The sequence below is a fragment of the Centroberyx affinis genome, unplaced genomic scaffold, assembly GCF_046629955.1.
Source record: "Centroberyx affinis isolate AG114_WGS23_722 - 3 ecotype Tasmania unplaced genomic scaffold, CSIRO-AGI_Caff_v1 ptg005108l_1, whole genome shotgun sequence".
NCBI classification, from domain to species: domain Eukaryota; kingdom Metazoa; phylum Chordata; class Actinopteri; order Beryciformes; family Berycidae; genus Centroberyx; species Centroberyx affinis.
In genome coordinates, this window is record NW_027282529.1 from 1 (window position 1) to 15,000 (window position 15,000).

Here is a 15,000-nt window from a genome sequence, read left to right on the forward strand (position 1 = left end):
CTCACTAAGTCCGAGTTTACACATTACAAAAATTGTAACGGTTGCACCAACTGAAATAGTTCCAACGTAGACATAAGTTACAACTTAAAACTTACACCTAACTCCTACTAGGTGTAAAGTCCTCTGTAAAATAACCGTTGGCATGGCGCACAAATTTGACAGGTGGGATAACTTGCTGGAGGAACAGGAGGAACAAATCCAGTGCGGTTTAATTACAGATTACCTTTTGAACAGTATGATGATTTAGATTTATACTCGCGCTTTCATTTTCCCGGAGCAGAGATACAAAAAATCCACCACTTGGGGGAATTATTTGTATTCATCTATGCAGAGTACGTAGTTTATACAGCGATTTCATAAAGTGCCCATGTGTCTGTCATACATATTTTAATAATCCGGACATTTCAGTCTCCCAGATGATGTGGCCTCACAAGCTTCCCAATATTTATATTCCTCCACTTCAATTCACTTCACTTTCTAAGGAGAAATGCTCATTCAGGACGTTGCAGAGCGACAACACTGCGGGGGGAACCACTGACTTGAACATGAATTTAAATCACTGAACTGACGAATAACAAATGTACAACTTTCTTTAGCCAGCAATAAAACAAATAACTTTTTTCCACCCTGTTAATGAGGGGGAAATGCCTCACTTTTGCTCTGTTGAAAATAACGGTTAAACCGCTTGATGTCACTATTAATTATATAGTTGTAGGCTAGATGACTGGTATAGGAGGTAAACTGAAATTAATCCTTATAGCCTACTTTATACATGATAATGTACCTATTTGTTGATGTGTTTGTAAATGTTTGCAAATTCATAATTTATTTTTAAGAAGATTGATTTTAGCTCTAGTTGCGGCAGGTGAAACGTCACTGTCTGCGACATGTCATGTTTTGGTTAGTGGTCCCTTTACGCTCTACTAGTTAAGATGTACCTTAAATGTCATGGTGCAGCTAAACAAAGAGACAGCTTTAGTGTCAAACTAACTAGTTTCAACGTAACAGTTAGTGTAGACTTTACTTCCTAACTTACGATAGAGCTTACCTTCAGCTGGTGCAACTGGCTGCTGGTGATTAAAGTGATTCTCATTCTGAATCTGAAAGATGGTTGTAAGGTTGTTGTTTTTTTGGGGGGTTTTTTGCGGGGGGGGGGGGGGGGGGGGGTTGTTAATGTTTGAGATTTTTTACACTTGCCAGAGGGGCAAGCATATACATTTGCTGTTTGCTGATGTGGATAACTGTAGGATTTTCATTAGGTCCTTGTTGAACTGCACATGTCTGAAAAGCCTTTATGGACCAGCTGATGGCCTGGAAGTTACGCCTGCCTGTCATTATTTTCAGTGCAGTTAAATTGGAAGTTTGCTTTTTCCGTTTTTCCGTTTCCGTTTATCTACAGTACAAATTGTTTGTTGAAGCATTTGGCTCACTAGTAGAAAATTAATTTCAAGTTCCCTGGTTTCCTGATAAAGTAAGTCATGCCATTTTACAACATTATATTGTTACATTTATGTATTGTTAGTTGGACTCTTTCATTGTAAGTGTAAAGCTATTATTACTTTTGTACTCTTTTTCTTATTTTTTGCTAATGTTTTCATTTTCACTTGTAAGTCAATTGCATTTGCATTGGACTGGACAATCTTGTTTAATTCTGTCTATTGGCATTTTATATTTTACTTATTTTGGGATGACAGAATGACATACTGCATGACATACTGGTGAGTCGGACTCAAACCTGTGAGGCTGTGATCATGGTGCGCTCTCCAGCCAGGTGAGTCCAGGACGCCCTGCGGGTTTCTTTCTAATTAATAACTTGTGTGAAATCTTGAAAGACTTTTCACTTTAGATCAAAGGAGGAGACTGATGTGCTCGCCTCCTCTCTCCCTCCATCCCTCCCTCTCATTTCTTGCTTCCCTCCCTCCCTTCCATCCTTACCTCCCTCCTTAACACCTTCTCTCAACACATGGCGGCTTTCCCTCCCTCCTTCCCTCTCACCCCTGCCTTCTCCTCTCTATTCCATCCATCCATCCATCTATCCATCCATCCATCCATCCATCCATCCATCCACCCATCCCTCACTCCTCCATCACCCACCCCAGCCCCCCTCTTCTATCTCCCCCTACTCCTTCCCTTCACTTTCCCTTCCTTTACTTCCTCTTTTGCTCGCTTCTTCCCACTCCCTCTTTCTCTCCTTCCCTTGCCTCCCTTCATCACCCTTCCTCCCTCCCACACTCCCTCCTTCACGTCCTCCCTCTTCATCACCCTCCCTCCCTCTTTTGCTCCCCCTTCCCTCCTTCATTCCCTTCAATCTTTCTTCCCTCCACCACTCTATTTTTCCTCCCCCCTTCACGTTCTCTCTCTCTCCCTTTCATCCCTTCCTCCCCCTCCTTCCATCCACCCCCCCGTTTCACCACCTTTCCTCCCTCCCTCCCAAACCCTCTCCACCTCTCCCTGCCTTCCTCTTCATCAAGCCTTACTCCCTCCCTTTCTCCTTCCTCCCTCGCTTTCTTTCCCTCTTTATTTCCTTCCCTCTATCCATCCTTCCTTCCTCCCTTCCTCCCTCCTTTCCTCCACAGTGATGATTTTAGATCAAAAGGCGACAATTGTATCATGAATCTGTCCAGAGTCGGGGGATTTTTAGAGCTTGATGGAGAAGATAATGTTCCAGGGCTAATCTGGGAAGTGGGAATGTGTCCTTTTGCATGTGAGTGTGTGTGTGTGTCATAACTTTGGATGTGTGTGTGTGTGTGTGTGTGTGTGTCTGCTGTCTGTCTGTTTGTAAGTCTATGTTTCTGCGTGACTGTGAATAATGAGTAGGGTGACAGATACGTGAATGATGCTCAGTATATGGCTCAGCAAGAGATCAGGGAGGGAGGGATGGGAGGAGAGAGAGAGAGAGAGAGAGAGAGGGAAGATGAAATAAAGGGAGGGAGGGATAGATGGAGGGAACGAGGGAGGGGAGAAGAGGGGAGGAGAGCTAGGGAGATGAAGGGTCTCAGGTGGGAGAGTTGGTGATAGGGAATAAGGATTGGTAGATTGAGAGAGGAAGGATGGCTGGATGGATGGATGGATGGAGAGAGCAAGGGAAGATGAGATGAAGGGTTAGATGGAGGGAGGTGGTAGGGAAGAAAGGAAGGAGGGAAAGGCAGAGGAAACAAAGGAGAGAGGGAGTTAAGGAAGTGAGTGGGACATAATGCGAGGCAGTGATGGGATGGATGAAGGAATGAAGGAAGGAGGGATGAAGGGAGGGGTGCAGGGAAAGGGGAGCAAGAAGGGAAAGATTAATCGATGGAGGGAATGAGGGAGGGGAGCTAGGGAGGTGAAGGGTCTCAGGTGGATGATTGGGAAGAGGGATTGGTAGATTGAGAGAGGAAAGGATGGATGGATAGAAGGGGAGAGTGAGGGAAGATGTAAAGGAGGTGAAGAGGAGGAGGGAGGGAGGAGAAGGGAGGGAGGAAGAGCTTGCATTTGAATATGAAGGCAGGCAATAAAAAGTGTAATAAAAAGACAAGATGGCCCCTGGGTTAGGGAAGTAACCGGGACAGGCAGCCACACTGCATTATGATAGCACACACACTCACACACACACACACACACACACACACACACACACACACACACACACACACACACACACACACACACACACTCCAACACACACATGCGCACTCCGACAAGCTAAAAAAGAAATATACTGAGGCAAACATGCATGAATGCTCACAATGCGCGAACAAACACAAACACACACACACACACACACACACACACACACACCCACATACACACAAAACACACGCACATGTAGGAGTATACACATCCACACAGACACACATGTGCACACACACACACACACACACACACACACACACACTTGGGGAACTAAAGGCATTGGAAGTGTTTTATCAGAACAAAGGGGATTACTTAAGGGATTTCAGACCAGCTTTCACTATCACACTGACAGCCTTGTGAGTGTGTGTGTGTGCGTGTGTGTGTGTGCGCGCGTGCCTGTCTGTGTGTATATGCTTGTGTGTGTGTGTGTGTCTGTCTGCATGTGTATGAAGGTAACAGAGAGAAGGAGAGAGATAAACACAGAGAGAGAGAGAGACAGAGAAAGAGGAGGAGTGACAGCGTTTCATTGTAACATCCGTAGCTTGGCAACAAACACAGGAAATCTCAAAGTATGTAAATTAGCTGACTGCATCATCTCCAACTTCTGCTGTGTGTGTGTGTGTGTGTTTACATATATGTGTATACATGAGTGTGTGTGTATGTATGTGTGTGTGTGTGTGTGAGACTTACAATAATGAGCAGGATGAAGTAGATGAAGTTGTAGAAGGAGTGGGCATCCATCACATAGTACATGATCTCCACCCAGCCCTCTAGAGTGATCACCTACAGTAGAGAACACACACACACACACACACACACACACACACAAAGTTGTAGCTATATCCACTGAAAATCCTCCATGTGATCTGGCGAAAATCCTCTGTGTGATCTGGCATAGACTCCACCATGCACCTTGAATTTAAAACAACTTTTATTCAGTACAGTACAGCTGTGTAAAGGCCAACTATAGGAGAAATGTCATATTTGTTTTTTGACCATTGTGTTCCATCTTCATATGTATACCAAGCAAACACTGAGATGTTGAATACATGTTGATACAACAACCTGCACAAATGTTAAAAACCTGTTTAAGTCTAGTGGAAATTGAGATGTCAGTAGTCGTCCATATAGCTGCTACCTGCATCGTTTTGTGGAATTGGGACCAAAATACATTTCTGATATTAGTTCAGAACAGTTTCCAAAGCTGTGCAAATGTTTTTGCTTGTTTGGTTTGACGTTGACATGCCTCCTCCACGTGAAAAGCTTGCTGGGTATATTTAGCCAAAACTACAAATGTCTTATCCCACGAAGCAATTCTGAACGGCTCATCTAACATCTCCAGCACACTTAGAACATTAAAACCCAATTTATGCCTCAGCATGAACTGTGCAAATCTGCAAAAATGAATCAACACAGATCACACACAGACTCAAGTGGTTAGTAAGTGGTTTCTGAATAAAAATAGAGCAGTCTGGTTGGCTGTCTCGTATGTATGGAAGAGTATTAGGGGCCATTCTAGGTGATTTTTATTTATTTCTTTAGCGCATGGGGAGGGGGGAAATATTCTGATAAAAAAACTCAGAATTTCTGAGATTGAAGTCAGACAAAACTCAGAAATTAGCGAGAAAAAAACTCAGAAATTTGTGTCTGTGTTTTTTTTCTCGCAAATGTCTGACTTTAATCTCAGAATTTCCGATTTCTTTCTCAGAATATTACCCACCCCTAAACAAAAATTCACCTGCAATGTCCCTAATACTCTTCCGTAGGTTTGTTAGTTGTTCGTTTACTAAAATCCCTACCTGGAAGATGACGATCCAGGCGTAGGCGATGTTGTCGAAGTTGATGGCTCCCTTGTGGGGGTTGCTGTGTCCCGTGTGGCACCGGGTGTAATACCGGTTCCAGTTGACGCAGAGCCCCGCCACGCTCACGCTGCCGTTGACCAGCGGCTCGGGGCTCAGGCCCAGCGTCTGGCGGTACAGGGCGTCGTCTTTGTCCAGGCAGCAGATGCGGCCCCCCTCGCGGCGGGTCGGGACGTCGGTGCAGGACATGATGCCGTTGTCGACGGGCAGGGAGCAGATGAAGGGCCGCTCGTCATCCTCGTCGGCCATGTAGTACGGCCGAGGCAGGCTGATGCCCGTGGTGCTGGAGGTGTGGGAGGGGGAGGGAGGAGAGTTAGAGACTGTTGTATTATACAAATAATAAACTGTATTTGTATAGTGTTTTTTTTTTTTAAATGGCATTTACAAAGTGCTTTGGCAATCAAATAAAAACAAATATCATACTCATAAAAACAAATTAAAACAAGTAATATAAGAAGGCACCACAAGATAAAAAGGAAAGAGTAGAGGATAAAACAATAAAAAATAATAGCATAGAAGACAACACATAAAAACAAGTCTATAAAAAAAGTTAAGAAGTGAATACTAAAAAGGCCAATGGATTTGGGGTCTAAGAAGGCCAACAGGCCATCAGTTAAAAGGGGCAAACATGATTATTTCCTTGTGTGATTTTGAAAATCTAACAGCACTATTTGTACCAAAAGTGGAAGGAGAAACCTGAGATATTTCAATTGTAATATTCAAAAGTTCAAGTTAAAGTTTGTTTATTTCTATAGCCTTTTATCACAGCATGTCGCACAGGATTTTACAGAGAATGAGTCTAACGAGATCTAACTAATCAACGATCGACCATAGAACATAATTATATAGGACAAACATCAGGAAAAGCACGAGACACACAAAAGCAGATTTTACCAAGACATAACAGTCTAGCTATTCTACACAGCCTAACCCGCCCGGCTCCACCAGCCTTAGACCCTCGCAGCGTACAAGGAAAAACTTCAGAGAAAACTATAAAGAGCAGTCAACTGTCAGCGCTTGGCCTTTCTAGTTTTAAAAGCTGTTAGTCTCTGCTGGCTCTGTTAGCTGCTCACTCAGGTCACTGTGAAGCCAAAAGCCTGGTCACCTTAAGGATCCTGCCTCAGGCTCATCAGGAGTTACACTTTTTCTCAGTTGATTTGACACATTTTTTTCCACACTGAGGTTTATGCTCTCAAAACAGTTCACACTGTCATCAAAACAGACTCTCATTTTGCAAAACAGTCCAACTCCACTGCAAAATGAAGTGCTGCTTTCCTTTCAGATCACATCTTTATAAAAAACAAATACTGACATCAAAACTACACACAACTGCCATCTATTGATATGCTAAAACATTCAGATATAGTCACACAAGAATACTGATGATAAATCTGTTCCTCACACATTTGGAAATACTATAATATGTGATAGTTCACATTTTCGAATGTATGGGATTTGTCAATTTTGATGTAATATCTGACATTTTCACGTTTGTCTCTGTGTGATACAGTCAGGAAGTAGAAGTGTTGATGAACATGATTGATCAGAAATTGCTTCAAAAGATACCACAAACAAGTTTGCCGTTGTAACCTTTTATTTCAGACAGGCCAGAGATTCATGGTATATGCAGTTTTGTAATTTGTGTGAAAACAGTAAAAATTTATTACAGTATTAGAATATTAGTTAAAGGTACTGTTAGTGTTGCAAAATTATAAAGAGCAAGGTAATATATGAAGTTTTGTATTTTGCGTGAAAACAATGAGAATGTACAGTTAGTTTTGCAAGATGGCTTTTGAGAGCATGGACCTTAGTTTGGAGAAACGTGTCAAATCAGTTGAGAAAAAGTGTAAAAAGTCTGTGATATAGCTTGGGGCCAGACCAACCAGACCATTAAAAGTGATCAGTAAAATCTTCAAATCAATTCCAAACTTAACAAGTATCGTGAGTGATGTGATTCGGTCTCTTTGTACCAGAAAATCCAAGCTGATGCATCTCATACAAGCTGGAGACATGAAAGAGATTTTTGATGCCAGACTGAAGAGAGCTACAGTAAACTAAATGTAAGCAGATAAAAGCATGAATGACTTTCTCCAGATTGCTAAAGAATATAAAAAAAAAAAAAGACTTAAATTTGGAAATTGTTCTCAGCTGAAAGAAGCAAGACTGCACCGCTCACTTCACCTGCTGATCAAAGCTCAAGTCAGCATCAAAAATGTACTCCCAAATTTCTGGCAGCAGACTTCACACACACACACAGTACCTGATTCATTATGAAACAACTCAAATGTTATTAGGCCTATTTATTTCTGGAATAGTTAAAAATGTGAAGCGAACAAACACACACATAAGTGCATATAAGTGCATATAAGTACACACGCTCAAGACATCAGTGTATATGTTTGTCCATAGATGTGTGTTTCTGTGTTTCTATGTGTGTATAGGTGTGTGTGTGTGTGTGTGTGATGGCAGAGTGTAGGCAGAGCTACGTGTCTTGTCCTTCATGGTTGTTTCCAACATTTGCGCGGTGTGAGATTGGAATTGAAAGTAGAAAATATAATGATCACAGACTCAGAGAGGTGCAGATGAAGAGACAGAGGGAGGGCGAGAGGGAGAGATGATTATGTTGGTAATGGTAAAATAGAAAGAAAACGACAGAGGGAGACAGACACAGAGAGAGAGAGGGGGAGGGAGAGAGTGATAGAGAGAGAGGCAGATTGACTTAAGAGAGATAGAGAGAGAGATATTGGGCGAAAGAGAGCAACTCACGACTACAACTCAGAGCTGATTAGAAGTTTTGAATTAAGGTCTAATCAGTCACAATATTAGTCAATGGTGCGCTGAGGAGCACTTTCTGGTTTTCACAACCAGCTTTGCTTTCAATTTAGACAGACATGCAGATGAAAAAGGTCTGTTATGTGCTATAAACGTACTGAAGCAATCCCAACAGTAACTGGTAATTAGGAGTATGAATGGTAAAATGAGTACTGCGGTTTCCACAAAGCACCAATACAGGAACTCTAAATGAGTTGCAGTGGGGGAGAGGCAGGTACATGTTGGTATTCGAAGGCCTTGGTGATGCAGGAGAAGGAAGCAAGGAAGGAAGGGATACAAGGACGAGGGAAGGAGGGAAGGAAGAGGGAAGGAGGGGAAGGAAGGCACTACAGAAAAGGGGAAGGCAGGAGGGAAGAAATGTAAGAAAGAAAAGAAGAAAGGACGGAAGGTTGGAAGGGAATGAGGAAAGGATGAATGAGGCAAAGAGGGAAGGTAGGGAGGAAGGATGGAAAGAACGGAAGGGAGAAATGAAGAAAGCAAGGAAGGACGGAGGGCAAGAAGGAAGCAAGGAGGGAACAAAGAATGAACGAAGCAATGAAGGAAGGGATAATGAATGGAAGGGAGGAAGGAAGAAACGAAAGAAAGAAAAGAGGAAAGGACAGAAGATTGGAAGGGAGTAAGGAAGGGATGAAGGAAGCAAAGAGGGATGGGAGGGAGAAAGAAGGAGGGGAAGACAGAAAAGAAAGAGGGGAAGAAAGACAGGCGAGGAAGGAATGATGTAAGGAGGAAGGATGGAAGATGCAGGCATGAAAGCAAGGAAGAAATGAAGCAATGAAGGAAGGAAGGAGTAGAGGGAGTTACTGTAGAAAAAAAGGAAGGCAGGAAGAAAGGAGGGAAGGAAGAGAGGAAAGAAGCATGGAAGGAATAAAGGATGAGGCAAGAGGGGAAGAAGGGAAAGCAAACAGGAAAAAAAAAAGTCAGGCGATAAGGAGAGAAAAGAAGCAGAGAAGCGGTTTGATAATGAGCTGCCATTACAGAAAAAAGAGCAAGATGGAGCTGAGGAGAGAAAACAGAAACGCTCGGCCAGATCTCACTTTCATCCGGGGGAGGGGGGAGGGAGTGGGGGGGGGGGGGTCTGTTTAAAGGGCAGAGCGCTGGAAGAGAGACAGACGCTGCTCAGCAATTACATCTGACCTGGTATTTGAGAAGGCTAGATAGAAGCAGCGTTGTGGATATTACTCCGTCTCTCTCTCTCTCTGTCTGTCTGTTTCTTTTTTCCACACTCCCTCTGTGTCTCTTTCACTCTCTCTCTCTCTTTCTCTCTCTCTCTCTCTCTCTTTCTCTCTCTCTCTCTCCATCACCTTATATGGAGGCTATTACACAAACCCATTCTCCCGTAGAGATCTGAAGCCTTTTTGGCACCAGTTGAACTTAAAGCTTAACTCCAGTCATTTTCCACCTGGACCCTATTTTCCCCCCCTATCTTTTTTTTTTTTTTATTATACCGATCGATTCTGACCACAGTCTCTTCAGTTGCTGCACTATAGAGCGATAGGGCCAAAGGACACTCCAGAAAATCAACCCCAAAAGCACCCAAAGCATGTCTTTGTTTGTTCTGTAATAAGACAGGTTGGTAAAAAGAAGAAAATGTGAATTATCTAAAGTCATGCCTTTTAGAGGTGTACAGAGACGTCATTATCTGTATCTGTATCTGTATCTGTATCTGTATCTGTATCTGTTCAACCAACAAATTATCTGTCTCTGTATCTGTATTCGGATAGAAGACCAGAAGTGGGCGTGGTTTATATCGGAAGTCACTTTAAATCAGGCAAATGTTGTATTTTCTAACCTAATATTCATTGGCAATGCATTTTATGTGCCTTCAAAGCATCAAATTGATATAATATTGCCATATAATTAATTATGAAATATATTTCCACATCCTCATACTGTACTTTTCATCTCTCTCTCTCTTTTTTTTTATTTTTTTTTTTATTTTTAACTAAATTCCATGAAACCAGATAATGAAGTAGTAAAACAAAAATGAAAAAAGCCCATTTTGGTTCTGTAACCGCCGTGCGTCTTTCAGCACCAGTGACAGAGCGGAGAGGAGAGGAGGGGAGAGAGAGAGAGAGAGAGAGAGAGAGAGAGAGAGCACCGCTCAGCAGAGGGAGGGGGCTGTGAATTCCCAGCCTGTGTGACACAGAGCTTCAATAAAACATTGTGCTTTTTTCCACACATGAAAAAAAAAACTAAGCCCAACCCGACCAATACCGGACATACAGCCTCGGGTCCCGTCGGGTTCGGGTCGGGTTGCAGACCTCTAGCACAGACATGTCAATCATGGCTTCTTTTTTTTTCGAATAATAACGAGCAACTTCGGGTAGAAGAAATATCTGTTTCCATCGCATTATTTGTGCTTTCCCGAATAACGTATTCGGATGCGGGTACATCCCTAATGCCTTTGTTGTACACTTCTGATGCCATGGATCATGGATAAACTGAAAAGTAAATATATAGCCTACATGTTTCATTACAATAAAGGTTTACTCTACTCTCCATTGTACCACTTGGAGGCTACACTGCAAAATCTCCATCTTAAAACGTAATTTAGTCTCATAATCAGCCTTCAAATCTTACTTCTAAACCAAGAGAAAAATTCTGCCAATGAGGTGAGATAACTCCATTGTTTCCAATGAAATATTTCACGTGTTTAAGGAATGTTCTAGAAATTACTATCACTAAACAAGTCAGAATAAGGAAGATCACTGCACTACTATCAAGGAAATAAAACTTGATTCTATAGAATGAAACAAGCTGATTTGCATTGGAAGCAAGTGAAATGATCAAACCCCATTGATAGATTTTTTCACTTATTTTAAGAAAATTACAATTTTAGGACTCAATAATAGACTAAACGACTTGTTTGGAGATGGAGATTTTTTGCAGTGTACTTGATTTTTTTTTTTTTTTTTTTCCCAGTCGACAGCTCGTATTTACAGTAAATCCGATATGACATGAACACAGAATCAATAAAGATGTTTTTAAATGTCAAATATCTCTCTATTCACGTCTCTCTTCCTGGCCCTGCTCACCTGTTAAGCCCACCTGCTCAGCGCTCTCATTTGAAACACATTAGCCGAGCAAATCTCTGGTTGCTAGGGGGATTCTGTTGTCCTGTCGTGTGGGGAACGTGTGTTTGAATGTGTGTGTGTGTGTGTGTGTGTGTCTGCATGAATGAACCTGTGTGCCTGTGTGTGATTTCCTGTTGATCCCTTGTGAGTCTGGTGCGACTGGCGATGTTTGTACTGCCGTCTCAGCGTTAACTAGAGGCCAGCAGAACGAGTCTGACCCCCCCCCAAACCCCCTCACACCACCATTCCTATATTCCCAACACACACACACACCCTCCTACCCCTCCGCCCCCCCCCCCCCACCTCCCTCCACCTTCCACCCCCTCCTCCCTCCGTGACCGAGCCAAATTAAGGGATGATTCATGCCTCCTCTCTCATCTGGGTCCTGACAAACCAGACAGATATATATATATATGTGTATGTGTTTGTGTTTGTGTTTGTGTGTGCATGTGTGGTGCATGCCTGTGTGTGTGTGTGTGTGTGTGTATGTGTGTGTGTGTGTGTGTGTGTGTGAGTGTGTCTGAGCCTGTACTAGACAGCAGGACACAAATGCACAGCGACAGCATTGCCTGGCTCATTATCAGTTTGGACATTGGGCTTGTGTGTGTGTGTGTGTGTGTGTGTGTGTGTTTGGGCTTGTGTGTGTGTGTGTGTGTGTGTATGTTTGCTGAGGGGATTGTGGTCGCCACCAGACAGTGTTAGATAGACAGCAGTCATTTCACACCTGAGGAGCTGCTGGCCGCCTAACACAACAGAGGTGTGTGTTAGGTGTGTGTTTAGGTGTGTGTTGTATCTCCGGCTCGGACATACGCTCTTGTCTGATTTACAACGGTCACGCACGGTTTGCATTAGCTTAATGGCAAAATCTGTGTGTGTGTACGTTAATGAAACATTACTGAACACTCAGGTGGGTCCGGGACATCCCATAATTACATCCCCGCTCCCCCTCGTCTCTGAACAGGTTACCATGGTGACGGTCAACCCCAAAAGCCTCAGCATCAGATCATTATTTTGTCTCTGGGCTCGGCACTGTGAGCCGCCGGCCCGGCCCACTCCTCCGTGCGGCCGAGCCAGGCCTAATCAAACGCTCGGCCACTGATGTCTGTCTCTCTGGACTCAGCAACACAATCCCAGTTGTTGTCTGTGCACTCTGTTTTCATAGTGCTGTTAACTGTAGTCTTCATCATAAAGATATTTGATGACAAGCTAAACTTTTTGTTAAGTTCACAGCTCCTGGTGCTGTCTTACTGCTATTCACTAGTATTACCAGGGGATGTTCTGTGATTAGTGAAGTAAAAATTACAGTGCAAATTAGCTACAGTTCCATATTTTGGTGAGGACAGAGTTCCCCTGATAGTACTGATCCCATGTGAGTCAAACTCATAATTTGGCTTTGGCAAAAAACATATTTTTCTTATTCTTCATCTTGTCCTGTAGGGCTATTTGCACAGGACTAGTATTATGTGGGGACCTCATGTAATTAATAAATTACCCCCCAACCTCTGAATTTTTGAAAGCATTCACACAGGATTTGAATTTGCCAGATACAATTGAAAATGTCATGATTTCACAATTTGTCACTTCCTGAGTTAGCAAAGCAATGACCCCTCAAACACAAGGTTTCATAGGTATAAGGAGACAGATGTTAGCATCTGATAGCCAGCAGTTCCTCATTCTTGGAAAGCAGAACAAAATGAACCAAGGGCAAACTGCAGTCTGGACTGATGCTCATATTTCCTCATGTGTTCTTAACTGGTATGAACATCAGAGAAGGGAAATTACAGCAAAGACCGCAGACAATACATGGTTAGCTAAAGTTACAGGGACTGAAATCTGATCTGTTTTGACCGATTCCCCAACTCCCATGTATGAGAGCAGTGGCTTTATATCTGCTGTGAAAACAAACACAAAGACATACATGCTGAGGCACACATACATACAAACACACACACACACACACACACTTACACAAAGAGTGCACTGACTGTAAAGCCTGTGCTATTGAGTATGTAGCGGTAGCCGGCCTAAACCAACAATAGAGAGTTTGCTCTCCTCTCTGATTTTGAAGCGACAAGACAGAAGTGTAATTGAATTTCTGACACTTCCACCAAAAATAAACAGCCCACAGCTGCTGCATTGCAGAACTGCGGCCCTGGAAAAAAAAAACCAAAAAAAAAACCACACAACGCTGTCACAACACATCCTCCAATAACGCTCTCACAAGTAAACCAAGAGAGATAAGATGTGACCCAAAAGAAGGAAAAGGGGTAAGGAGTGAAAAGAGATGAGAAAATAAGACGTGAAGTGAATCAAGCGATCGTGTCGTGGGGGTCAGAGGTCAGCAGGGAGAAAAAGACGCAGTGTGGCCGGTTCACAGAACTGACACAGTTAGCATCCTAAAGCCTGGACCTTCTCCAAAACACAGAAACCCTGCTGGGGCATCCAGCGGAGATCTGTGTATGTCTTAGTGTGTGTGTGTGTGTGTGTGTGCGGGAATGTGTGTATCAGCAAAGCTAAGAGGGAGAGTGTCATTGTCTATTTGTGTCTGTGTAAGTGTATCTGTCAGTCTGTTTGTGTGTGTGTGTGTGTGTGTGTGTGTGTGTGTCATCAGTCACGCTACAGGGGGAGATTTTTTTGAGTGAGTGTGTGTCTGTATGGGCGTAAATCAGCAACACTATGGGGGGCAATTTGTCTGTGTGCACACGAGTGTGTATGCGTGTGTGTGTGTGTGTGTTTATGTGCACAGCAGGGGATGATGAGCTATCTATACAATTAAATAGCTAGGGCAGGTGTATCGATGAGGAGGTAATACAAAGTAATAGTTCAGCAAATTGAGGACAGAAAAGGAATAAATCAATGGATTCTTGGAAAGAGTGCGGGGAAACGGGTCGACGGGTCCAGCTTTGTCTCCTCAACTGGGAAACCAAGAGGGGATTCGGTGAAACTAAGCTAAGTTTATTTTTTCACTTCCCAGCTTGGGGTCCGGGCCCCATAGGGAGACTCCGGAGATCTCAAGAGGCTTCAGGGAACTAGAGGCTGACAAGTTATTTAGAAGAAAAATAAGTCTAATATCAACATTTTTAGAAGTAGAATATCTAAAAAAAAAAAAAAGCCAGTCCCAACAAAAAAAAAGCCAGTCCCAACATGAGCTATCCACCACTTCAAAAAAGTTACTCCTCCACATACAAGAAGATTGAAAACATAAAAATTCAAACAAAATTCTAGTAGGTGAGACTGAAAAGTTTGGGACACAGTCTTTTTAGTTTTTAGTAGTAGCAGGTAGCCAAAGTCCTTGGTAGAAAACATAACACTTTTACAGACTGGATCCTCTATTTCCTCTCTATTTTAGAGTTGTTGAATGCTGAGTTTGATCTCTTAAATCTCTGATCTATAAATGATTCACAATGTGCAGGGCTATATCCTGTAATAAGGGCAATGGAGCAGATGCTGTCAGTGGTAGTTATATTATGGACTCCCTGACAAAAAACAAAATGGTCTGGAAAACTGTTCTAGATGAACAGGACTTCTGTAAAACAGACATTTAAGTAAAAGTTAAGAGGCAGACGGCCTGGAACATTATATCCTCTCATTCCACAGAGCACTTTCAGATTTATCAGTCTAATCAG

General features: G+C 42.8%; 1 protein-coding gene across 1 annotated transcript in view; it reads right to left on the reverse strand.

Moving 5' to 3' along the window:
• Positions 1–4,299: 4,299 nt before the first annotated feature.
• LOC139666752 (voltage-dependent T-type calcium channel subunit alpha-1I-like) overlaps positions 4,300–15,000 on the reverse strand; it is a gene marked incomplete at both ends in the record, with an annotated part of 53,951 nt that continues 43,250 nt past the window's right edge. Inside the window, 2 exons of the mRNA XM_071546070.1 lie at positions 4,300–4,392; positions 5,409–5,751. Coding sequence (XP_071402171.1) covers positions 4,300–4,392; positions 5,409–5,751 — 436 coding nt within the window. The remainder of the gene's footprint in view (positions 4,393–5,408; positions 5,752–15,000) is intronic.